The sequence below is a fragment of the Pristiophorus japonicus genome, chromosome 3, assembly GCF_044704955.1.
Source record: "Pristiophorus japonicus isolate sPriJap1 chromosome 3, sPriJap1.hap1, whole genome shotgun sequence".
Lineage (NCBI taxonomy): Eukaryota > Metazoa > Chordata > Chondrichthyes > Pristiophoridae > Pristiophorus > Pristiophorus japonicus.
Genome location: NC_091979.1, coordinates 59,581,226 through 59,601,973, shown reverse-complemented (window position 1 = coordinate 59,601,973; position 20,748 = coordinate 59,581,226). Strand labels below are relative to the sequence as shown.

Below are 20,748 nucleotides of genomic sequence, written 5' to 3'. Positions count from 1 at the left end.
CATTCTGAAAAGTACCCATTTACTCCTACTCTTTGCTTCCTGTCTGACAACCAGTTCTCAATCCATGTTAGCTCACTACCCCCAATCCCATGTGCTTTAACTTTGCACATTAATCTCTTGTGTGGGACCTTGTCGAAAGCCTTCTGAAAGTCCAAATATACCACATCAACTGATTCTCCCTTGTCCACTCTACTGGAAACATCCTCAAAAAATTCCAGAAGTTTTGTCAAGCATGATTTCCCTTTCACAAATCCATGCTGACTTGGACCTATCATGTCACCTCTTTCCAAATGCGCTGCTATGACATCCTTAATAATTGATTCCATCATTTTACCCACTACTGAGGTCAGGCTGACCGGTCTATAATTCCCTGTTTTCTCTCTCCCTCCTTTTTTAAAAAGTGGGGTTACATTGACTACCCTGCACTCGATAGGAACTGACCCAGAGTCAATGGAATGTTGGAAAATGACTGTCAATGCATCCGCTATTTCCAAGGCCACCTCCTTAAGTACTCTGGGATGCAGTCCATCAGGCCTGGGGATTTATCGGCCTTCAATCCCATCAATTTCCCCAACACAATTTCCCGACTAATAAGGATTTCCCTCAGTTCCTCCTCCTTACTAGACCCTCTGACCCCTTTTATATCCGGTTCATCATACACCTGTCGGAATTATTATAACTTTAAAAAGACTTGTATCATTATATGCATTATTAATTGTGCTTTTCTATAATTAAGAAGTACATATAATTGTTTCTTTCTTCTTATCAATTCCTATAAAGTGTGGTTGTTTGGTGGGATTCACATCTTTAGATATCTTCAAATATAATGGTGTTCAACATGTGAACACAAGTATAGGGTGAAAAAGGACATTTGGACCATGAAGCCAATTCTTTCTAATGGAACAAATACAGTCTACTATCCTGAATTTAATCCAATGTGGAAGAAGATATCAATAATTGCTTTCAATAAGACTTCATTCTGCATACTTATCGGATGAGATGTTAAACCAAGGTTCCGTCTGCTCTCTCAGGTGGATGTAAAAGATCCCATGACACTATTTTGAAGACGAACAGGGGAATTATCGCCTGTGTCCTGGTCAATATTTATCCCTCAATCAACATAACAAAAACAGATTATCATTGCTATTTGTGGGAGCTTACTTGTGTGTAAATTGGCTGCCACGTTTCCTGCATTCTAACAGTGACTACTCTCCAAAAGTACTCCATTTGCTGTAAAGCGCTTTGAGGCGTCCAGTGATCATCCAAGTCTTTCTTTCTTTAGCAGTTTGTGTGGTCTAAAAGGTCTTTCAGTCTCTACTCCTACTTGAAATTTATATACACTCCAATTTTGCAATCACATTTGAAGTTAAATAGGCAGCTTCAACCTACATCATCTACGCTCTTGGGCAATTTATAGACTTGGATCTTGTCCCCTCTCAAGCTTAGTAACTAGCTGAAAGTAGGAGCTGATTCTATATTTAACTTTGACAACTTCTTGTATGTCAATGCCAACACTGGCGCTACAGGATTATATATTTGCATACATTTCTGCAGTGAACTGAGCAATGTTTTTAAAAATATATATGTGACGCAAATCCTTTGATCCTCCGCTGAATATCTTGCAGATTGGTTCGTCACTTAGGTTTTGCTAAAATTCTATTTGTGGTGTATTTCTTGTCAACACTGCTTCTATCCTCTGTACAGAGGCTGTTCAAAGAAGGTTCGCTAGGTTGATTCCAGAGAAGAGGGGGTTGACTTATGAAGACAGATTGAGTAGGTTAGGTCTATACTCATTGAAGTTTAGAAGAATGAGAGGTGATCTTATCGAAACATGTAAGATATCATCATCATAGACGGTCCCTCGAAACAAGGATGACTCGCTTCTACGCCAAAAAAGGATGAGTTCACAGGTGTTTCGAATGAAGGACCCGAATTACCTCCTCAAGGGTGGAAAATGCCCATGGATTTTTTTTAACGTGAGGTAGCCGTTGCACACCAGCCACCACACAGGTTAGACAGAGCTCGGTCTTGGTCCAGTGGCAAGGGTTACCCAAGACGACTGAAGACCAGCTCTGCTGCACGGACCTAGTGCGCACACATATTGCAGTGTGGGCTGGCCCATGCTGCCCCTGGGCCCCTGGCCCCAAACTCACGCCTTCCCTGGGGCCCGATCACACATCCCTCCACAGTCTCTCGCCGCTCCTGCTGTATCTGCCCATGCTCCAATCACCGATCTGGACCTTGATGACGTCACTCTTCGCTGCCGTCGCAACTCGCGCTGCTCCCTGAAGTCTTATGCCTTCACATTGCTCCCAGGGGCCGCACCTCCGCTCCTTTTATGGCCCCGACCTGCCACTCGTGTTCTCATGCAGGTCGGGGCCTCCTCGCTGCTCTAATGTGGCCTTTCAATGGCGGGCACTTATCCGAGGACTGGACAAGATGGATGCAGAGAGTATATTTCCACTCATGGGGAAACTAAAACTAGGGGACATAGTCTCAGAATAAGGAGCCGCCCATTCAAAACTGAGATGAGGAGGAATTTCTTCTCTCAGAGAGTTTTAAATCTGTGGAATTCACTACCCCAGAGAGCTGTGGAGGCTGGGTCTGAATATATTTAAGGCAGAGATAGACAGATTTGTGAGTGATAAGGGAATAAAGGGTTGTGGGGAGCAGGCAGGGAAGTGGAGCTGAGTCCATGATCAGATCAGCCATGATCTTATTAAATGGCGGAGCAGGCTCGAGGGGTCAGGTGACCTACTCCTGCTCCTATTACTTGTGTTCTTCTGTTCTTGTGTACGCTCGTGCACCACAAATGAAAAGTAGTACAGCAATTTGGGAGAAGGAAGAACATGACAGCATTTGGATCACAGTGAATATTTTTGCATATTTCAGATTTTCCCAAGATATTACAGTTTTTGAAAATGTACAGTAAGTCATTTAGAGCACAAACCTGGTGCTGTACAGTTAGCATGGGTTTCATCGCTAAAGTCACCACAGTCATTGTCTCCATCACAGATCCAATGCTCAGGAACACACCGGCCATTGTTACATTTGAACTGAGTGTTGGAGCAGGAAGGAGAGCAGCCCACCTCATCACTGCCATCCCCACAGTCGTCATCTGTAACAAATACAACACTATTAATAATACAAAATCACAACACCTTCAATCAATGGCCACAGATGGTTAAAAAAAACTGCCTAACGAGTATCAACACTGAATTCCATGAAGAACAGCTGTTATGGGCGTCATACAGGTTCACGAGAAGTTTTTTTAAAAATTCTCCTGTTCTTTCCTGAAGAGACTGATCTTTGCTGAGGCACTGGTTCCGCAGGTGCCAGCAGCCCTCCAGTACCTTTGTCCAACTGGTTATTTTTCATATGTGTCCCTGGACAGAGTGTCAGCAGACCATTTGATGTTGGAGGACATCACAGCCTACCCTGATCCTGTCCTCACCTGATATTTATACACATACATATTTATTAGCAGTAATTCCCTAATGCAGGAGTGCAGAACATTGCTAGCATTGCAACGGATGCCCAGGGTATGATCAGCTAACTTAGCGCAGACGAGGGTTCAAACGTATGACCATCTGGGCTATGTTTCAGTACCATCCTTGGTGGTGTAAATCATCAGAAGAGTTGATAATAATTCCAAGCAGAACCTAAGGGAACCATGCATCTTTCAGTAAATGTCGTTTCATTTTGAAATCGTCAGTAATTTTTTGCATCAACAAGAAACATATGGACAGTCAGACTGTACCAGGATAGAATTGCTTCATAAATCATTGAATACTGCAATCAGATTACCAACTTGAAATATATTCCTTTTATTTGTTATATTTCTATTACATCTTTGTGAAGGCAAGGGAGAAATCCAAAAAGACCAGAGGGAAGACAGAGTGGGTGGTTGTTATAGACTGCAAAAATGAGAGTTTTGGCTGATATTGATAGACAGACAAGGCCAGAGAAGGTTATAAAACCTCACTTGATGTTAGCTATTGCTCTCTGTTTATGAAAAGATAGACACTTCGATGAAGCTGAATAGCTATAGGAGTTTAGAATAGAAGAGGTACATGAAAGCCATGGGTGACATGAGTACAGAGTTCCAGACCAAACGTCGAGATATGAATTGACAGAGAAGTGGGACTAATTGGATAGATCTTTCAAAGAGCTAGCACAGGCATGATGGCTGAATGGTCTCCTTCTGTGCTGTATGATTCTATGTCTGTGATAATGACACTTAAAATGTTTTTAACTTCAATTATAGATTTTTTTTTTCAAGAGTTTTTAAATAAAATTTCTAAAATGCTCTGACTGAATTATGTAGAATCAACAGCACAATATCAGGTCAACTGATGTACTTGAAACTCCAAATGAGCCTCCTCCTCTATTCCCGTCTCCCTGTATACATCAAAATGCTATCTGCTTCAACCACTCAATGTGGCAGCAAGTTTCACATTTTTTTCTCTTTCCATTGAACAAATTTCTCCTAAATTATTTATTTGGTCTGTTAGTTGCTATCTTATATTTATGCCACCTTCTTATGGACTCACAACAACAACTTGTATTTATATACGCCCTTAACATAGTAAAACATCCCAAGGCACTTCACAGGAGTATTATAAGACAAAAAATTTGACATCGAGTCGCATAAGTAGAAATTAGGGCAGATGACCAAAAGCTTCGTCAAAGACTTAAAGGAGGAAAGAGAGGTAGAGAGGCAGAAAGGTTTATGCAGGGAATTCCAGAGCTTCGGGCCTAGGCAACAGAAGGCACGGCCACCAATGGTTGAGCGATTATAATCAAGAATGTTCAAAAGTGCAGAATTAGAGGAACGTAGACATCTCAGGGGGTTGTGGGGCTGGAGGAGATTACAGAGACAGGGATGGGGTGAGGCCATGGAGGGATTTTAAAACAAGGATGAGAGTTCTGAAATTGAGGAGTTGCTTAACCGGGAACGAATGTAGGTCAGTGAGCAGAGGGGTGATGGTTGAGCGGGACTTGGTGCGAGTTAGGACACAGGCAGCCAAGTTTTGGATGACTTCAAGTTTACGTAGGGTAGAATGAGGGAGGCCAGTCAGGAATGCGTTTGAATTGTCAAGTCTTGGGACCCGAAATTGGTCAATGCATAAGGTCCGCCCATTTCTCGGCGGTACACCAGTGGTGCGTCATTTCAAGCCACCGGCATACCACAGAGACCAAAGAGGACAAAATTGGTCTATTTTCTTTGGCGCTATGTCGGCAGCATGTCAGCGGTCTGCAGCGGGTGGTATGTAGCCTAATAGTTGACCAGATCGACTTTCTCTTCAATGGATGGTGGGGCACTGAACTGCACATGTGCGATTTTTTTTTTCCTCGTGTTTTTTTACAGAAGCGTTTTAGCTGCGATTTGGGGGTCAGGGGTCACCTGCGCATGCATAGTGAGTTGTAGAGGAGGGAGAGAGAGTGAGAAGGAGCAGCAAGCTAGTCGACTGGCAGTTACTTTAAAAACACATTTGCAGAGAAAAAATATTCATAACAACTAATAATTCTACAGTTTGAAGAATAAGACATATTATATAAAGCAAAAATCATAACAAGAGAAATATTATGGAATTGTAAAAAAAAATCCAAGCGTGAGACCATTGAAAAGGACGGGAGGTTGAGGATGCCCGCCTGCGACGAGCCGGAGTTACCTGCCCTTCGAGATCTCACAGAGAGATACTCCGAGCTCACAAAGGGTGGTTGTGGAAAGCTCCCCCACAAAGGAATACAACAGGATATGGGACGAGATCGGGGAGGCTGTGTCCTCAACAATACAATGGTAAGCACTGGGGAAAGGTGCCGTAAGAGGTGGAACAACCTGGTGAGGGTTGCACGAGTAACGTAATGATTTTATTTATGCACCCCCTCATATGCCATGTGCCATGTAAATGTAGGTTCAGTGTCACACGGATGATGTTATTTATCTTAAGGTTACGGCGATGTATTTGTGCTTTCAAGCAAAGGCAAGAGGATCAACGGAGTACTTTTTATGTGTGTGTGTGTGTATCTGTGTGTGTGTCTGTGTGTATGCAATGTTAAATGAATTTAAGAGTTTTACTTTCATTTACTTTACTTTCTGCAGAAGACGACATCTGCAATAGCAGCCGATCAGCTGCGTACGGGGGGAGGACCCACAACCCAAGAGCCTCTGACTGAAATCGAGATCTGTGCCCACTCCCTGGTTGGGGATAGCAACCATGCCACCACCAGCATTGGAGCTGGCCCACTCACACAGGATGGTCAGTTGAATACAATCCCCGGTCTGTGTTGCAGTCGTCTCATGTCATGTAATGTAACTGTAACTGTAATATTGGCCTGATAGAATGTAATGTAAGTTTATTGCACTGTAATGTTGGCCTCGTGTGATGTACTGCAATGTTGGGGGCATGTAACGCAATGCATATATGTATTGTCTGTCTGTGATATGCAATGCAGTACTGCAGCAGTGGGGGACATTTAAGTAAGACTGTAATAAGTCACTGTAATATATACTCATGTAACACTGACCCCTCCCCTAGTGTCAAGCATTTTTAAATGTTGTTTTGTACTTACAGACTCAGATGATTCAGACCACACCGATACAGAGAGACCAGATGACAGAGAGACCAAACCACTGCCTCCACCTCTGACATCATCCAGCCCTCTCCCGACTTCACCCCTGGCAGAGATGAGGAAGATAAAGAGGAAGAGGACGAGCCGCTGATCCGGCAGCCAATGGAGGTGGAGCTGGGGGTGGAGATTGAGGAGGATACACCAGCTCCATGCGGGCTAGCTGGAACATCCTCCACCATGGAGTCTATATTCAGGGAATTCCTCCATGGCTCTTCTGATTATGTGGGACCAAGTGATGCGCAGCAAGGCACCCCCAGTGTTGCAGTGCCTTTGCCGCAGCGACGGAGGTTGGTCCAGAATAGGTTGGTTGCTGTAGGCATTTATCAGGACATGGTGCGTCTGTCACAGGCCAGCATCGACATAGGTCAAGAGCTGCTCAAGGCCATGACTATGATAGCCACAAACCGCAAACATCACGGCTCTGTCAGAGCGACAGTTGGAGGAAATGTCGCGTATGATCACCGCGATGGAGTGGACCGCCGACGCCGTCGAAGCCATGCGACAATTGATGGGATCGGGCCATGGCGCTGAACCCCCTCATGCCAGAGTAGTCAGGTCGACAGCATCTGAGGGTGGGGACATCATCTTCCAGCTCTGAAGCCGTGCCTTCCACATCATGAGCTTCTCCTGAGGCCCCATTTATTGTGCCTGCAATGTCTGACCAACAACGACAGCAATAGCACTCGGGGTGCGGTGTTGCACGCCGGCTTGGTACCACCACGGGGAGGTCTGGGTTCAGGGGCAATAGGAAAAGAAAGGGCGGGAGTAAGAAAGGGGGGATTAGTCCCAAGGGTGATGAGGTCGTGGTTGAGGACAGTAAAGGTCTTTTGTTGTACTTGTTCATTGAATAATTGAAGTTTTATATGTAAAATTTTATTAAAGTTGTAAACGTTTTGTTAAAGTTGTTGTTAAAGTTGTTACAGTTGTTTTATAGTTATAAGTTTTACAAAATTTTAAAATTGTTGTATATTTTTCAAATTTTTACATAAACATTTGAATTGAATTTAAGCACTCTCTTGTACAGTGTCAAACTTTTTGGGTAACAGTAGTCAGGGTCCTAAAACACAGATCTCCACATTCAAGCAAAGCGTTCATTTATGAACTGTCTTACATCTGGATCCTGCATTAGACAGGTAGTCAGCAATACTGTCATGTATTCAACTGTCATTGTAACCCATGGAAAAGCTGACCTAAGTTTTATACCTTGAGAACACTGACCACAGGGGGCGAACTTGTGGGAGACACTCCTAACCTGGACTTTCCAGTATAAAAGGGGAAGCTCCTCCCACCGTCTGTCTCTTGAGTTCTTGGTAATAAAGGTAACTGGTCACAGAGTGATCTTTTCTCAAGAATGGGCCTTGTGTGTATTTATACTGTATAGTAAGGACATATTATTGGCAACGAGAAACTGGGATTTAAACCACACGAGCATGGCCACTAGCAGCACAGAAGAGAGGTACTGTGTTGGTGATGATTGGGATGACTTTATTGAGAGACTACAGCAAAGTTTTGTCACTAAGGAATGGTTGGGACAGGATTTGGCAGACAAATGCAGGGCTCATCCCCTGACGGTTTGTGGATCCAGAACGTACTCCATGATGAAGGACTTTCTAGCGCCAGAGAAGCCGGCAGACAAAATGTTTGAAGAGCTCAGTAAGTTGATTGGGGAACACCTTAAACCGGCGAGCAGCATACACATGGTGAGACACCGGTTTTACACACACCGGCGGCGAGAAGGGCAAAGCGTTCCAGACTTCATGGCAGATCTCAGGCGACTGGCGAGCCTATGTAAGTTCCCAGATGCATGCAGAGCGGAGATGCTGCGAGACTTTTTTGTTGAGGGCATCGGTCACGTTGGGGTTTTCATGAAACTGATTTTCAGGAAAGATTTGACCTTGGAAGCGGCGGCTATGATAGCCCAGACAATTATCTCAGGGGAGGAAGAGACCAGAATGATTTATGGCAAAAATCTTGGCTCAAATGCGGCAAACAACCAGGGAGTCAACATTGTTAACGAGGCACACAGTTCGCTAGGCAGACAAGGGCAATCGGACATGCCCCAGCATGCAGTCAAACCCAAAGGGGGAATTCAACAGAGACAATGGCTAGCTGAACGGCGATTCATGCCATCGCAATGGACAATGCGGCCAGTAATGGGGCCATCAACACCTGTTAATGGTGCGCTTAAGGACAGTTACAGAGACAGTCAGAGACGATCAACTGGTAATGGACCTTTTGTTTCAAACAACTGGAGATGTGGAGGCAAACACACAGCCAGAGCTTGCAGGTATCAGCAATATACCTGCAGAAACTGCAATGACGCATATGTGCAGGAAGCCTGCAGCCAGGTGGAGCACATACACAGTTCATATACCAGGACGCCACCAATAATGGTGAAAGTGCTCCTCAATGGCATCCCAGTATTAATGGAGCTAGACACAGGGGCCAGCCACTCCCTGATGAATATTAAATAGTTCGAAATGTTGTGGGTTCCAAGGCCAGGAGGCCAAAATTATTGCCGATTGAAGCACTGCTACGGACATATACAAAGGAGATTATTCCGGTGCGAGGCAATGCCACGGTCGTCGTGACCCACAAAGAACAAGTTGCTACTCTGGATTGTCCCGGGGAATGATCCCGCACTATTGGGGAGGAGTTGGCTTGCTGTCATGAACTGGAAATGAGGTGATGTCACTGCAATTTCTTCTGTGGAGCGAGTATCATGCTCACAGGTCCTGGATAAATTTGACTCATTATTTCAAATCGAAATCGGCACTTTAATGAGGACCAAGGTAGTGATTCACATAAATCCAGACGCCAGGTCAGTACAGCACAAGGCCAGAGCGGTGCCGTACGTGATGCGGGAGAAGATAGAATGCAAATTGGACCGCCTGCTGAGGGTAGGCATCATCTCGCCAGTCGAATTCAGTGACTGGGCGAGCCTGATTGTGTCGGTGCTCAAGGCGGATGGGTCGGTCAGGATATGTGGCGATTACAAGGCCACCATTAATCGGGTGTCACTCCAAGACCAGTACCCGCTACCAAGAGTGGACGATCTCTTTGCGACGCTATCCAATGGCAAACTTTTTTCAAAATTGGAAGTGACCTCAGCTTACATGACCTAGGAGTTGGCGAGTGAGTCGAAGAAGCTGACCACCATCATGACACACAAGGGGTTGTTTGAGTATAACAGATGTCCTTTCAGGATTCGTTCGGCCGCTGCGATCTTTCAGCGAAATATGGAAAGCCTCCTCAAGTCGATTCCAAGGAAGATGGTTTTTCAAGACGACATCCTCATCACGGGTCGCGATACTGAAGAACACCTCCACAACCTGGAGGAGGTGCTACGCAGACTGGACCGGGTAGGGCTGCAACTGAAAAAGGCGAACTGCATCTTCTTAGCTCCAGAGGTAGAATTCCTGGGGAGGAGGGTAGCAGCAGACAGGATAAGACCGACTGCATCCAAAACGGAAGCGATCCAGAGAGCACCCAGATTCTGTAACATGACGGAGCTGCGTTCGTTCCTGGGGCTCCTGAACTATTTTGGCATCTTTCTTCCCAAATTGAGCACGCTAATAGAGCCGTTACATGTGCTCCGACACAAAGGTCACGATTGGGTCTGGGGGCACAGCCAGGAAAGGGCTTTTGATAGAGCACGCAATTTGTTATGCTTCAATAAACTGTTAACGTTATATGACCCGTGTAAGAAACTAGTTTTAACGTGTGATACGTCGTTCTATGGGGTCGGGTGTGTGTTGCAGCATGTGAATGCCAATGGTCAGTTACAGCCGGTAGCTTATGCCTCCAGAAGTCTGTCCCGGGCAGAAAGGGCTATGGGATGGAAAAGGAAGTGCTAGCATGTGTATATGCAGTAAAAAAAATGCACCAGTTCCTGTTTGGCAGGAAATTTGAGCTGGAGACAGATCACAAACCCTAAATGTCCCTTTTGGCTGACAACAAGGCCATAAATGCGAAAGCATCGGCCAGCATACAGAGGTGGCCACTTACGTTAGCCGCCTATGACTACACAATTCGGCACAGACCGGGCACTCAGAAATCTGTGCCAATGCACTCAGCAGGCTACCACTAGCCACCACCGAGGGGGCAGCTGAGCATGATGCTGAGATGGTCTTGGCTGTTGAAGCTTTTGAAAGTGAAGGCTCACCTGTGACAGCCCGTCAGATTAAAGTCTGGACAAATAAAGACCCGCTATTGTCTTTATTTAAGAAATGTGTCCTGAATGGGGACTGGGCAGCCACGTATGGGGCATGCCCTGAGGAGATTAAACCGTTTCATAGGCGCAAGGATGAACTCTCGATTCAGGCCGATTGCATACTGTGGGGAAACCGAGTAGTCATTCCCCAGAAGGGCAGAGAGATGTTTATCAGAGAACTTCACAATGAGCACCTGTGCATTGTCATGATGAAGGCAATTGCCAGGTCACACGTTTGGTGGCCAGGGATAGATGTAGACCTGGAACTTTGTGTTCGCAGGTGCAACACATGTGCTCAGCTGGACAACGCACCCAGGGAAGCCCCCCTTAGCCCCTGGCCCGCCAAGCCATGGTCACGCACCCATGTGGACTACGCAGGTCCTTTCATGGGAAGAATGTTTTTGGTTGTAGTAGGTGCCTACTCCAAATGGATTGAGTGTGCCATTTTAAATTCAAGCACATCCTCTGCCACGGTAGAAAGTCTACGGGCAATGTTCGCCGCCCATGGTCTACCGGATGTCTTGGTCAGCGACAATGGCACGTGCTGCACAAACACTGAATTCCAGGACTTCATGGCAGGCAATGGAATCAACCATGTCAGAACGGCACCGTTCAAGCCGGCCTCAAATGGCCAGGTGGAACTAGCAGTGCAGATAATCAAATAGGGGATGCTCAGAATCCAAGGGGGTTCCCTACAAAGCCGCTTATCACGCCTCTTGTTGGCCAATAGATCCCGACCACACTCGTTCACAGGGGTTCCACCCGCAGAGCTGCTAATGAAAAGGACGCTCAAAACCAGGTAATCCCTTATGCACCCTACTATGAAAGAAATTGTTGAGAGCAGGTGTCAGTCACAATGTGACTACCATGACAGGAATGCAAGGGCACGATGTATTGATGTCAATGATCCTGTTTTTGTCCTTAATTACGCTGCAGGGCCCAAATGGCTTGCAGGCACTGTGATTGCCAAAGAGGGGATTGGGTTTTGGTCGTTAAACTTACCAATGGACAAATCTGCCGCAAACACGTGGATCAAACTAAAAGGAGGTTCAGCGACCCCCTAGAAGAAGCAGAGGAAGAACACGATGTAGAGTTTACTCTACCACAGGTGACCGAACACCGGAACCAAGTAGAGGAGAGCCCAGTCACTGTGGGCAGTCCGGACAGGCCTGAGGCACCGCAAACAGCAGATGCTCGGGCCAGCGCCCAACAACCGGAGCCCCAACTCAGGCGCTCTACAAGGGAGCATAAACCACCTGAGAGACTTAACCTGTGATCCTAATAAGACTTTGTGGGGGAAGTGATGTCATGTATTCAACTGTCATTGTAACCCATGTATAAGCTGACCTAAGGTGTAAACCTTGAGAACACTGACCACAGGGGGCGAACTTGTGGGAGACACTCCTAAGCTGGATTTTCTGGTCTAAAAGGGGAAGCTCCTCCCACCGTCTGTCTCTTGAGGTCTTGGTAATAAAGGTAACTGGTCACAGAGTGATCTTTTCTCAAGTATGGGCCTCGTGTGCATTCATACTGTATAGTAAGGACATATTAAATACAGGCTGAGATAGTACAGGCCCCATTCTTTTTAAATCACTGCAATATTTTCCAATGAAAAAAAATAACTAAAATGCCTTCTATCTTAAGTTACTCAATACCAATACAAATACCTTTTTCCACTGTAAATTGCACCGTAAAATCAATGTTCTTCTCTGAAATACAGAGGTGCTGCGTTAGCTGACAGTTTCCAATTTCGAAAATGGGGACTCCATGCACTCCACTCATTCCCATCCACTTAGCATCCTGTAAAACCACGTTTTCCAGGACGGTATGCAGCTCCAGTGGTTTGTTGGCAGAATGTGATGAAAATCCGATGTTTTGGGTGGTATACAGGAGGTCCTGCATGGCGGACGGTGTGCATACCATTATGTCAATGATGAATATTCTGCCAAGCAGTATGTCGGTGGTAGGTAGGTGTTTTTGACCAAAATTTCATTTTTGGGTGGTACACGGGCGTTAGTAGGCGGTATGTCGACATATTTCGGGTCCTAGAGATATCAAAGGCGTGGGTGAGGGTTTCAGCAGCGGATGAGCTGAAGCAAGGGTGGAGACGGCCGATGTTACGGAGGTGAAAATAGGCAGTCTTAGTTATGCCGTGGATATGTGGTTGGAAACTCATTTCAGAATCAAATAAGACAAATTTATGGCATCTTTTTATGGACTCAACAACAAGAGGAAACCATTTCTCCATGTTTGCCCTATCAAACCCATTCATAATTTTAAAGATCACTAGCAGGTCTCCTCGTAACTTTCTCTTTTCGAAAGAAAAGAACCCAGCCTACTCAATCTTTCCTTATCGTCGCATCCTTTCAGTTCTGGGAACAACCTTGCAAATCTTTTGTAGTATGGTGTGGTATGTGTCATGCATGTAACCTTCATGTAACTGTAACCTTCATAACAACACTGCATACTGTATACACCTAAGAAATGCACACCTTAACCACAGGGGGTGAACTTGTGGGAGACACTCCTTACCTGGTCATCCAGGTATATAAAGGGAGGTCCCACGCAGGGTCATCACTTCTTGGTCCTGTGAATAAAGGTTCGGTCACAGAGTGATCTTGTCTGCAGAATGTGCCTTGTGTGAATTTATAGTAGTGTGTAAGGACATTATATTTGGCGACGAGAAACGAGAATCAATGACTCATGAGAATGGCCACCGGTAGCACAGAGAAACGGTACTGTGTTGGTGAGGACTGGGAAGATTCCGTTGAGAGGCTCCAGCAGAGCATTGTGACGAAGGACTGGCTGGGAGATGCAGCGGCTGACAAGCAAAGAGTACATCTACTGACCAGCTGTGGACCTAAGACGTACGCGCTGATGAAAGACCTGCTCGCACCCGAGAAGCTGGCGGACAAAACCTTTGAAGAGCTCAGCAAACTGATCGGTGAGCACCTCAAACCAACAGTATACACATGGCCCGACATCGATTCTGTACACACCAACATCGGGAAGGACAGAGCATACCGGACTTCATTGCGGACCTTCGGCGCTTGGCCAGCCTCTGTAAGTTCACAGATGCCTGCAGGGGGGAGAGGTTAAGGCATTTCTTTATTGAGGGCATTGGTCACACCGGGATTTTCAGAAAGCTAATTGAGACCAAGGACTTGACCTTGGAAGCGACGGCGTTAATGGCTCAGACCTTCATGGCGGGGAAAGAGGAAACCAAGATAATATACGCACGGAACTCTGCTTCCAACGTGGCGATGGATCAGGGAGTTAACATTGTAAACGCGACTCAGAATCCCGCAGGCAGGCAAGGGCAATTCAACACCACCGAGGCAGCAACAGACTCTAGAGTGGGTCCTCAACAGAGACAATGGTAGGTTGAATGGACATTTCCGTCATCACGGTGGACAATGCGTCCCGGGATGGGGCCATTGACACCCATTAACAGAGTGCTCAAGAGTAATCAAAGAGACAATCAGAGAGGAATGCCTGGTAACAGCCCTTTTGTTCACAATGATCTCAGCTCATGCTGGAGGTGCGGGGGCAGACATACTGCAAAAACCTGTAGGTTGCAACGATTTATCTGTAGAAATTGTAACTTCAGTGGACATTTAGCCAGAATGTGCAGGAAGCCCATAGCAAGGCTAATTTATGAGGCAGATGAACCAGGAGAGGGATCTACAAGGCAGGTTCATGCTTGGGACAAAGCAATGGACGCTGAAGTTCAGCGGGTTCATGTGGAAAACATCCACAGCTCATATACCAAAACGCCACCTATGATGATGAAAGTCCTATTAAACGGCATCCTGGTATGCATGGAACTGGACACAGGGGCCAGCCAGTCTCTTATGAGTGTCCAACAATTTGAGAAACTATGGCCATTCAGAGCTAGCAGATTAAAACTAGAACGCATTGACACGCAATTACGGACGTACACCAAAGAGACCATCCCAGTGCTAGGCAGTGCAATGTTGGTGGTCACACATAATGGATCAGAGAACTGGCTGCTCCCGGTTTGTCCCGGGAAATAGTCCCGTGCTTTTGGGGAGGAGCTGGCTAGCCGAGATGAACTGGAAATGAGGGTTGTGCACGCCATTTCATCTGTGGAGCGAAGTTCATGCTCACAGGTGCTACAGAAATTTGAGTCACTCTTTCAACCTGGTGTTGGGACTTTCAAAGGTACCAAAGTAGTGACACGTATCACCTCGGACGCCAGACCAGTGCACCACAAAACCAGAGCTGTGCCGTATGTGATGCGGGAGAAAATTGAGAGTGAGTTGGACAGGTTGCTAAGAGAGGGCATCATTTCGCCCATTGAATTCAGCGACTGGGCAAGCCCCATCGTCCCTGTCCTAAAAACGGATGGCTCGGTCAGGATCTGTGGCAACTACAAGGCCACTATCAACCGAGTGTCACTACAAGACCAATACCCGCTTCCGAGAGCGGAGGATCTTTGTGCCACGCTGGCAGCCGGCAAGCTGTTCACCAAGTTCACTTCAGCCTACATGACCCAGGAACTGGCTGAAGAATCCAAGCTACTGACCACCATCACCACGCACAAGGGGCTGTTTGTCAACAACAGGTGTCCATTTGACATTCGATCAGCGGATGCTATCTTTCAAAGGAACAAGGAAAGCCTGCTCAAATCCATCCCTCGAACAATCGTATTTCAGGATAACATCCTTATCACGGGTTGAGACACCGAGGAACACCTCCACAACCTGGAGGAGGTGCTACGCCGACTGGACCGGGTAGGCCTATAACTAAAGAAGTCCAAGTGTGTGTTTTTGGCCCCAGAGGTCGAGTTTTTGGGCAGGACGGTTGCCGCAGATGGGATTCGGCCTACCGAATCCAAAACGGAGGCGATTCGTCGTGCGCCCAGGCCCGGCAACACGTCGGAGTTGCTTTCATTTCTGGGACTCTTGAACTATTTCGGCAACTTTCTGCCGAACTTAAGCACTTTGTTGGAGCCGCTACACGTGCTCCTGCATAAGGGTTGCGATTGGTTTTGGGGGGACTGTCAAGAACGGCTTTCAATCGGGCGCGGAACCTGCTTTGTTCTAATAAGTTGTTGACTCTGTACAACCCATGTAAGAAATTGGTTTTGACATGTGATGCATCATCCTATGGGGTTGGGTGCGTGTTACAGCAGAGTAATAATGAGGGCCAACTCCAACCTGTGGCTTATGCCTCCAGGTCGCTCTCCCAAGCAGAACGGGGATATGGGATGGTTGAATCGGAAGCACTCGCAAGTGTCTACGGGGTGAAAAAGATGCACCAGTATGTTTTTGGCAGAAGGTTCGAGTTAGAAACGGACCACAAGCCGTTAACATCCCTGTTGTCAGACAGCAAAGCTGTCAATGCCAATGCATCAGCTCGCATACAGCGATGGGCTCTCACACTGGCTGCGTATGACTACACCATATGGCACCGGCCAGGCACCAAAGATTGCGCTGACGCGCTCAGCAGGCTTCCACTGGCCACCACTGAGGGGACAGCGGAGCAAAGTGCTGAGATGGTCAAGGCCGTTGAAGCCTTTGACAGCGCAGGCTCCACCATCACAGCCCGCCAGATCAAAATCTGGACCAACAGAGATCCCCTCCTATCCTTGATTAAGAAATGTGTCCTGACTGGGGATTGGGCGCTCGCACACGGAGCATGCCCTGAGGAGGTCAGACCGTTTCACAGATGGATGGATGAGCTCTCCATCCAAGCCAACTGCCTACTATGGGGCAGCCGGGTAGTCATGCCCCAGAAAGGAAGGGAAGCATTCATCAGGGAACTCCACAGCGAGCACCCAGGCATCGTGCTAATGAAGGCCATTGCCCGGTCACATGTATGGTGGCCGGTAATTGACTCAGACCTGGAATACTGTGTTCGCAGGTGCACGACATATGCCCAGCTGGGCAATGCCCCCAGGGAGGCCCCACTCAGCCCGTGGCCCTGGCCCACCAGGCCATGGTCATGTATTCACGTAGACTACGCGGGCCCATTCATGGGAAAAATGTTCCTCATTGTTGTTGATGCGTACTCGAAATGGATAGAGTGCATCATATTGAATTCGTGCATGACATCCACCACTGTGGAGAGTCTGCGTGCAGTCTTTGCGACCCACGGCTTGCCGGACATCCTGGTTAGCGACAATGGCCCGTGTTTCACGAGCTATGAATTCCGGGAGTTCATGTCTGGTAATGGCATCAAACATGTCAGGATGACAACTTCAAGCCGGCTTCCAATGGCCAGGCGGAACGTGCGGCCCAAATCATAAAACAAGGCATGCTCCGGATTCAAGGACCCTCCCTTCAATGCCGCCTATCGCGCGTCCTGCTGGCCTATAGGTCCCAACCACATTCGCTCACGGGAGTCCTGCCTGCGGAACTACTCATGAAACGTACAATTAAAACTCGGCTATCCCTCATTCATCCTGTCCTGTCAGACATTGTTGAGGGCAAGCGCCAGTCCCAAAATGAGTGCCATGACCGTAACTCAAAGGGGAGATGTATAGAAATTGATGACCCTGTATTTGTTCTTAATCACGCTTTGGAGCCCAAGTGGCTTCAGGCTACTGTAATTGGAAAAGAGGGGAATAGGGTCATAGTGGTCAGACTTAACAATGGACAGATATGCCGCAAGCATCTGGACCAAGTCAAAAAAAGGTTCAGCATGGACACTGAGGAACCTGAGGAAAATCATGAGATGTTGCCCACACCACCGCCAGTGAACGAGCAACAAGGACATTCAGCAGCATACACAGTCCCTGCGGTCAGCCCGGACAAGCTGGAATCACAACAGGTGACAGAGACGCATGCCAAGGCTCAACAACCAGAGCCCCAACTGAGGCGCTCCACGAGAGAGCGTCGACCGCCTGAAAGACTTAATCTTTGACCCCATAAGACATTGGGAGGGTGGAGGTGATGTCATGTATGTAACCTTCATGTAACTGTAACCTTCATAACAACACTGCATACTGTATACACCTAAGAAATGCACACCTTGACCACAGGAGTGAACTTGTGGGAGACACTCCTCACCTGGTCATCCTGGTATATAAAGGGAGGTCCCACACAGGGTCATCACTTCTTGGTCCTGTGAATAAAGATTCAGGTCACAGAGTGACCTTGTCTGCAGAATGTGCCTCGTGTGAATTTATAGTAGTGTGTAAGGACATTACAGTATGCAAACAGTACTTCAAGTGTGGTCTAACTAAGATTCTATGTAAAATTAACTATACTTACTTGCTTTTATAGTTGACATACAATAAAGCTCAAGCAGCTTCCACATCTAGGAACATAGGAACAGGAGTAGGCTATTCAGCGTCTACTGCCTGTTCTGCGTTCAATTAGATCAGGGCTGATCTGTATCTCAACTCCATTTACCTGCCTTTGATCCATATCCTTTTATACCCTTAGCTAATCAAAAATCTGTCGATCTCAGTCTTGAAAATTTCAATTGAAGCAGCATCTACAACCTTTTGGAAGAGAGAATTCAAGATCTCTACTGCCCTTTGCGTGAAAGAGCTTCCTTATTTCCCTCTTTAATAGCTTAGCTCGAAGTTTGAGATTATGTCCCCTCGCTATTGATTCCTCCATCAGAGGAAATGGTTTCTCTATATCTAGCCTATTAAATCCTTTAATCATTTTAAACACCTCAATTAAATCAACCCACTATCTTTTAAACTCAAGGGAATATAAGCCTTGTGTATGCAACCTTTCCTCATAACTTAACCCTTTCAGTCTTGATATCGACTATTTATTATATTGAAATTGCTAGAAAAAGACATTTTAAAATGTACTGTTACCATTTTATAGCTTGATGAAATATAAATTGGCAGATCTGTGATTGTATAAAATCTGTTGCATTCCCTCCTTACAAAACAAAGTAGGAAAACACTACCCTTAAATAAAAATACCCATCTGACAAAAATGAATGCAGGATTTCAGTCTTCACATCAAACCCATAGTGAAAAAAAATGAGATGACGCATAAAATATCACCTTTTAATGTATAATGCTTCCATTAGATGGAACTATTGGAGAACCATCAGTTATGTCTTTCACTTTATATGGTTCTATTACCTGAATCACAACGCCATTTAATGGTGATGCATCTTCCGTTATTACAGGTGAACTGTGTTAGAGGAATGCAGGTAGGAAATGCTGTTAGAGAGAAAAAAATATATAAAATTACAATGATAACTTCATATGTACTAAAAAAAAGTCAAATAACATTTGGCAGTCTAAAACTAAATTGAGTGTTATATTTCCCAAAATAACTTCACTGTTTTCTGTCCATTTCTTTTTTGCTTCTGACACAATTACTTTCCTATCATTTCTTGTCACAGTTGGTTTGTTTGCAATGACACGAGCTTAGCTGACATCGAAAGTACATAATTGCTGAATGTGAATACTGTCGAGTTTTTCTGATTCGGTAGAAATGCTATTTAAGGCTGAGTGCATTGCGAAGCTTTTGGCTATGGTGCTACTGAAATTTTTATAACCTTTTTCTCCCGACATGATTATTTTGTGCTCATGATAAAAAGATAGCTTCTATAAACATACTGAGTCTCCTAGGAACCAAAACTGCCACTATATAGGTGCTGTGACTGGGTCAGCATACTGCAGAAAGAAAGAACTTTCACATCTTTCACATCCTCAGGATCATCAGGAACAGCAGCATAATGGTTCTGTGATTGCCTACGTGCTAGATAGCAGGGTGGACACCTGTTTAATCAGCTTGGATCAGGAGAAGACCTTTGACAGGATATCACACACATACCTGATGGACATGCTCTCTAACATGGGGTTTGGGGAGGGTATCCGCAATTGGATCCAACTGCTCTACACAGACACCAGTAGCACAGTTCTAATCAACGAGTGGGAAACTTTAAAGTTTTCCGATCAGGTCTGGAGTCAGGCAAGGCTGTCCCCTCTCCTCTGTCTTGTTTGTGTGCTGTATCGAGCCCTTTGCCGAGTCCACCAGGAAGGATGCGGGCATTAGGGGGAGTGACAATCCCAGGTAGCGGAGGCGCTCAGGTCAAGATCTCCCTGTACATGGACGACGTCACCGTCTTTTGCTCGGATCCGCAGTTGGTCCGCGGATTGCTCACAATCTGTGACCAGTTTGAACTGGCCTCGGGAACGAAGGTAAATCGCAGCAAAAGCGAGGCCATGTTCTTTGGAAGCTGGTCCGACTGATTCTTTATTCCTTTCACCGTGAAGTCAGATTACCTGAAGGTTTTGGGAATATGGTTCGGAGCGGACGGGGCGTGCGTCAAAAACTGGAAGGAGCGTATCGCTAAAGCGAACATAAACTGGGATGATGGAAGCTGCGTTCACTCTCCATTGCAGGAAAGAACCTGGTCATCAGGAGTGAGGTGCTCTCAGTGTTGTTGTACGTGGCACAGGTCTGGCCCAAACCCACTCCTGTGCCGTGGTAGTCACCCGAACCGTCTTCCATTTCATCTGGAGATCGAAAATGGACCATGTCCGCAGAGACACGATATATAAATCTCTGGACAATGGGGGAAAGGACGTTCCAAATGTGGCCCTCATCCTGAGGGCCACCTTTGTGTGCGGCTGCATCAAGCTGTGCATAGACTCTTCGTACGCAAACACTAAGTCAGTACGTGCTGAGATTCTATCTGTCCCCGGTGTTGCGAAGGATGGGTCTGGCCAGGCTGCCGCATGTTGGACCATGCCTCAGCACCTGTCCTTCGTGGGAAAGTTTTTCAAGAAAAACACTTTTGACCACAAGGCCATAAAGCAGTGGTCGGCACGCAAGGTCCTGGATGCACTACAAAAGAAGGAGATGATGGATCCTGTCGGACAGTTCCCCAAGCAGACTTTCGAACTCGTTTGGCAGAATGTCTCATCACCAGAGCTTTCACACAAGCAC

At 46.4% G+C, this 20,748-nt stretch overlaps 1 protein-coding gene across 1 annotated transcript in view; it reads right to left on the bottom strand.

The window, feature by feature from the left end:
- Positions 1-20,748, bottom strand: part of LOC139253819 (low-density lipoprotein receptor-related protein 1-like) — a 2,398,725-nt gene that overhangs the window by 1,138,827 nt on the left and 1,239,150 nt on the right. The window contains exons 20-21 of the mRNA XM_070873585.1: positions 18,930-19,010; positions 2,951-3,118 (exon numbers count right to left, since the gene is read on the bottom strand). Coding sequence (XP_070729686.1) covers positions 2,951-3,118; positions 18,930-19,010 — 249 coding nt within the window. The remainder of the gene's footprint in view (positions 1-2,950; positions 3,119-18,929; positions 19,011-20,748) is intronic.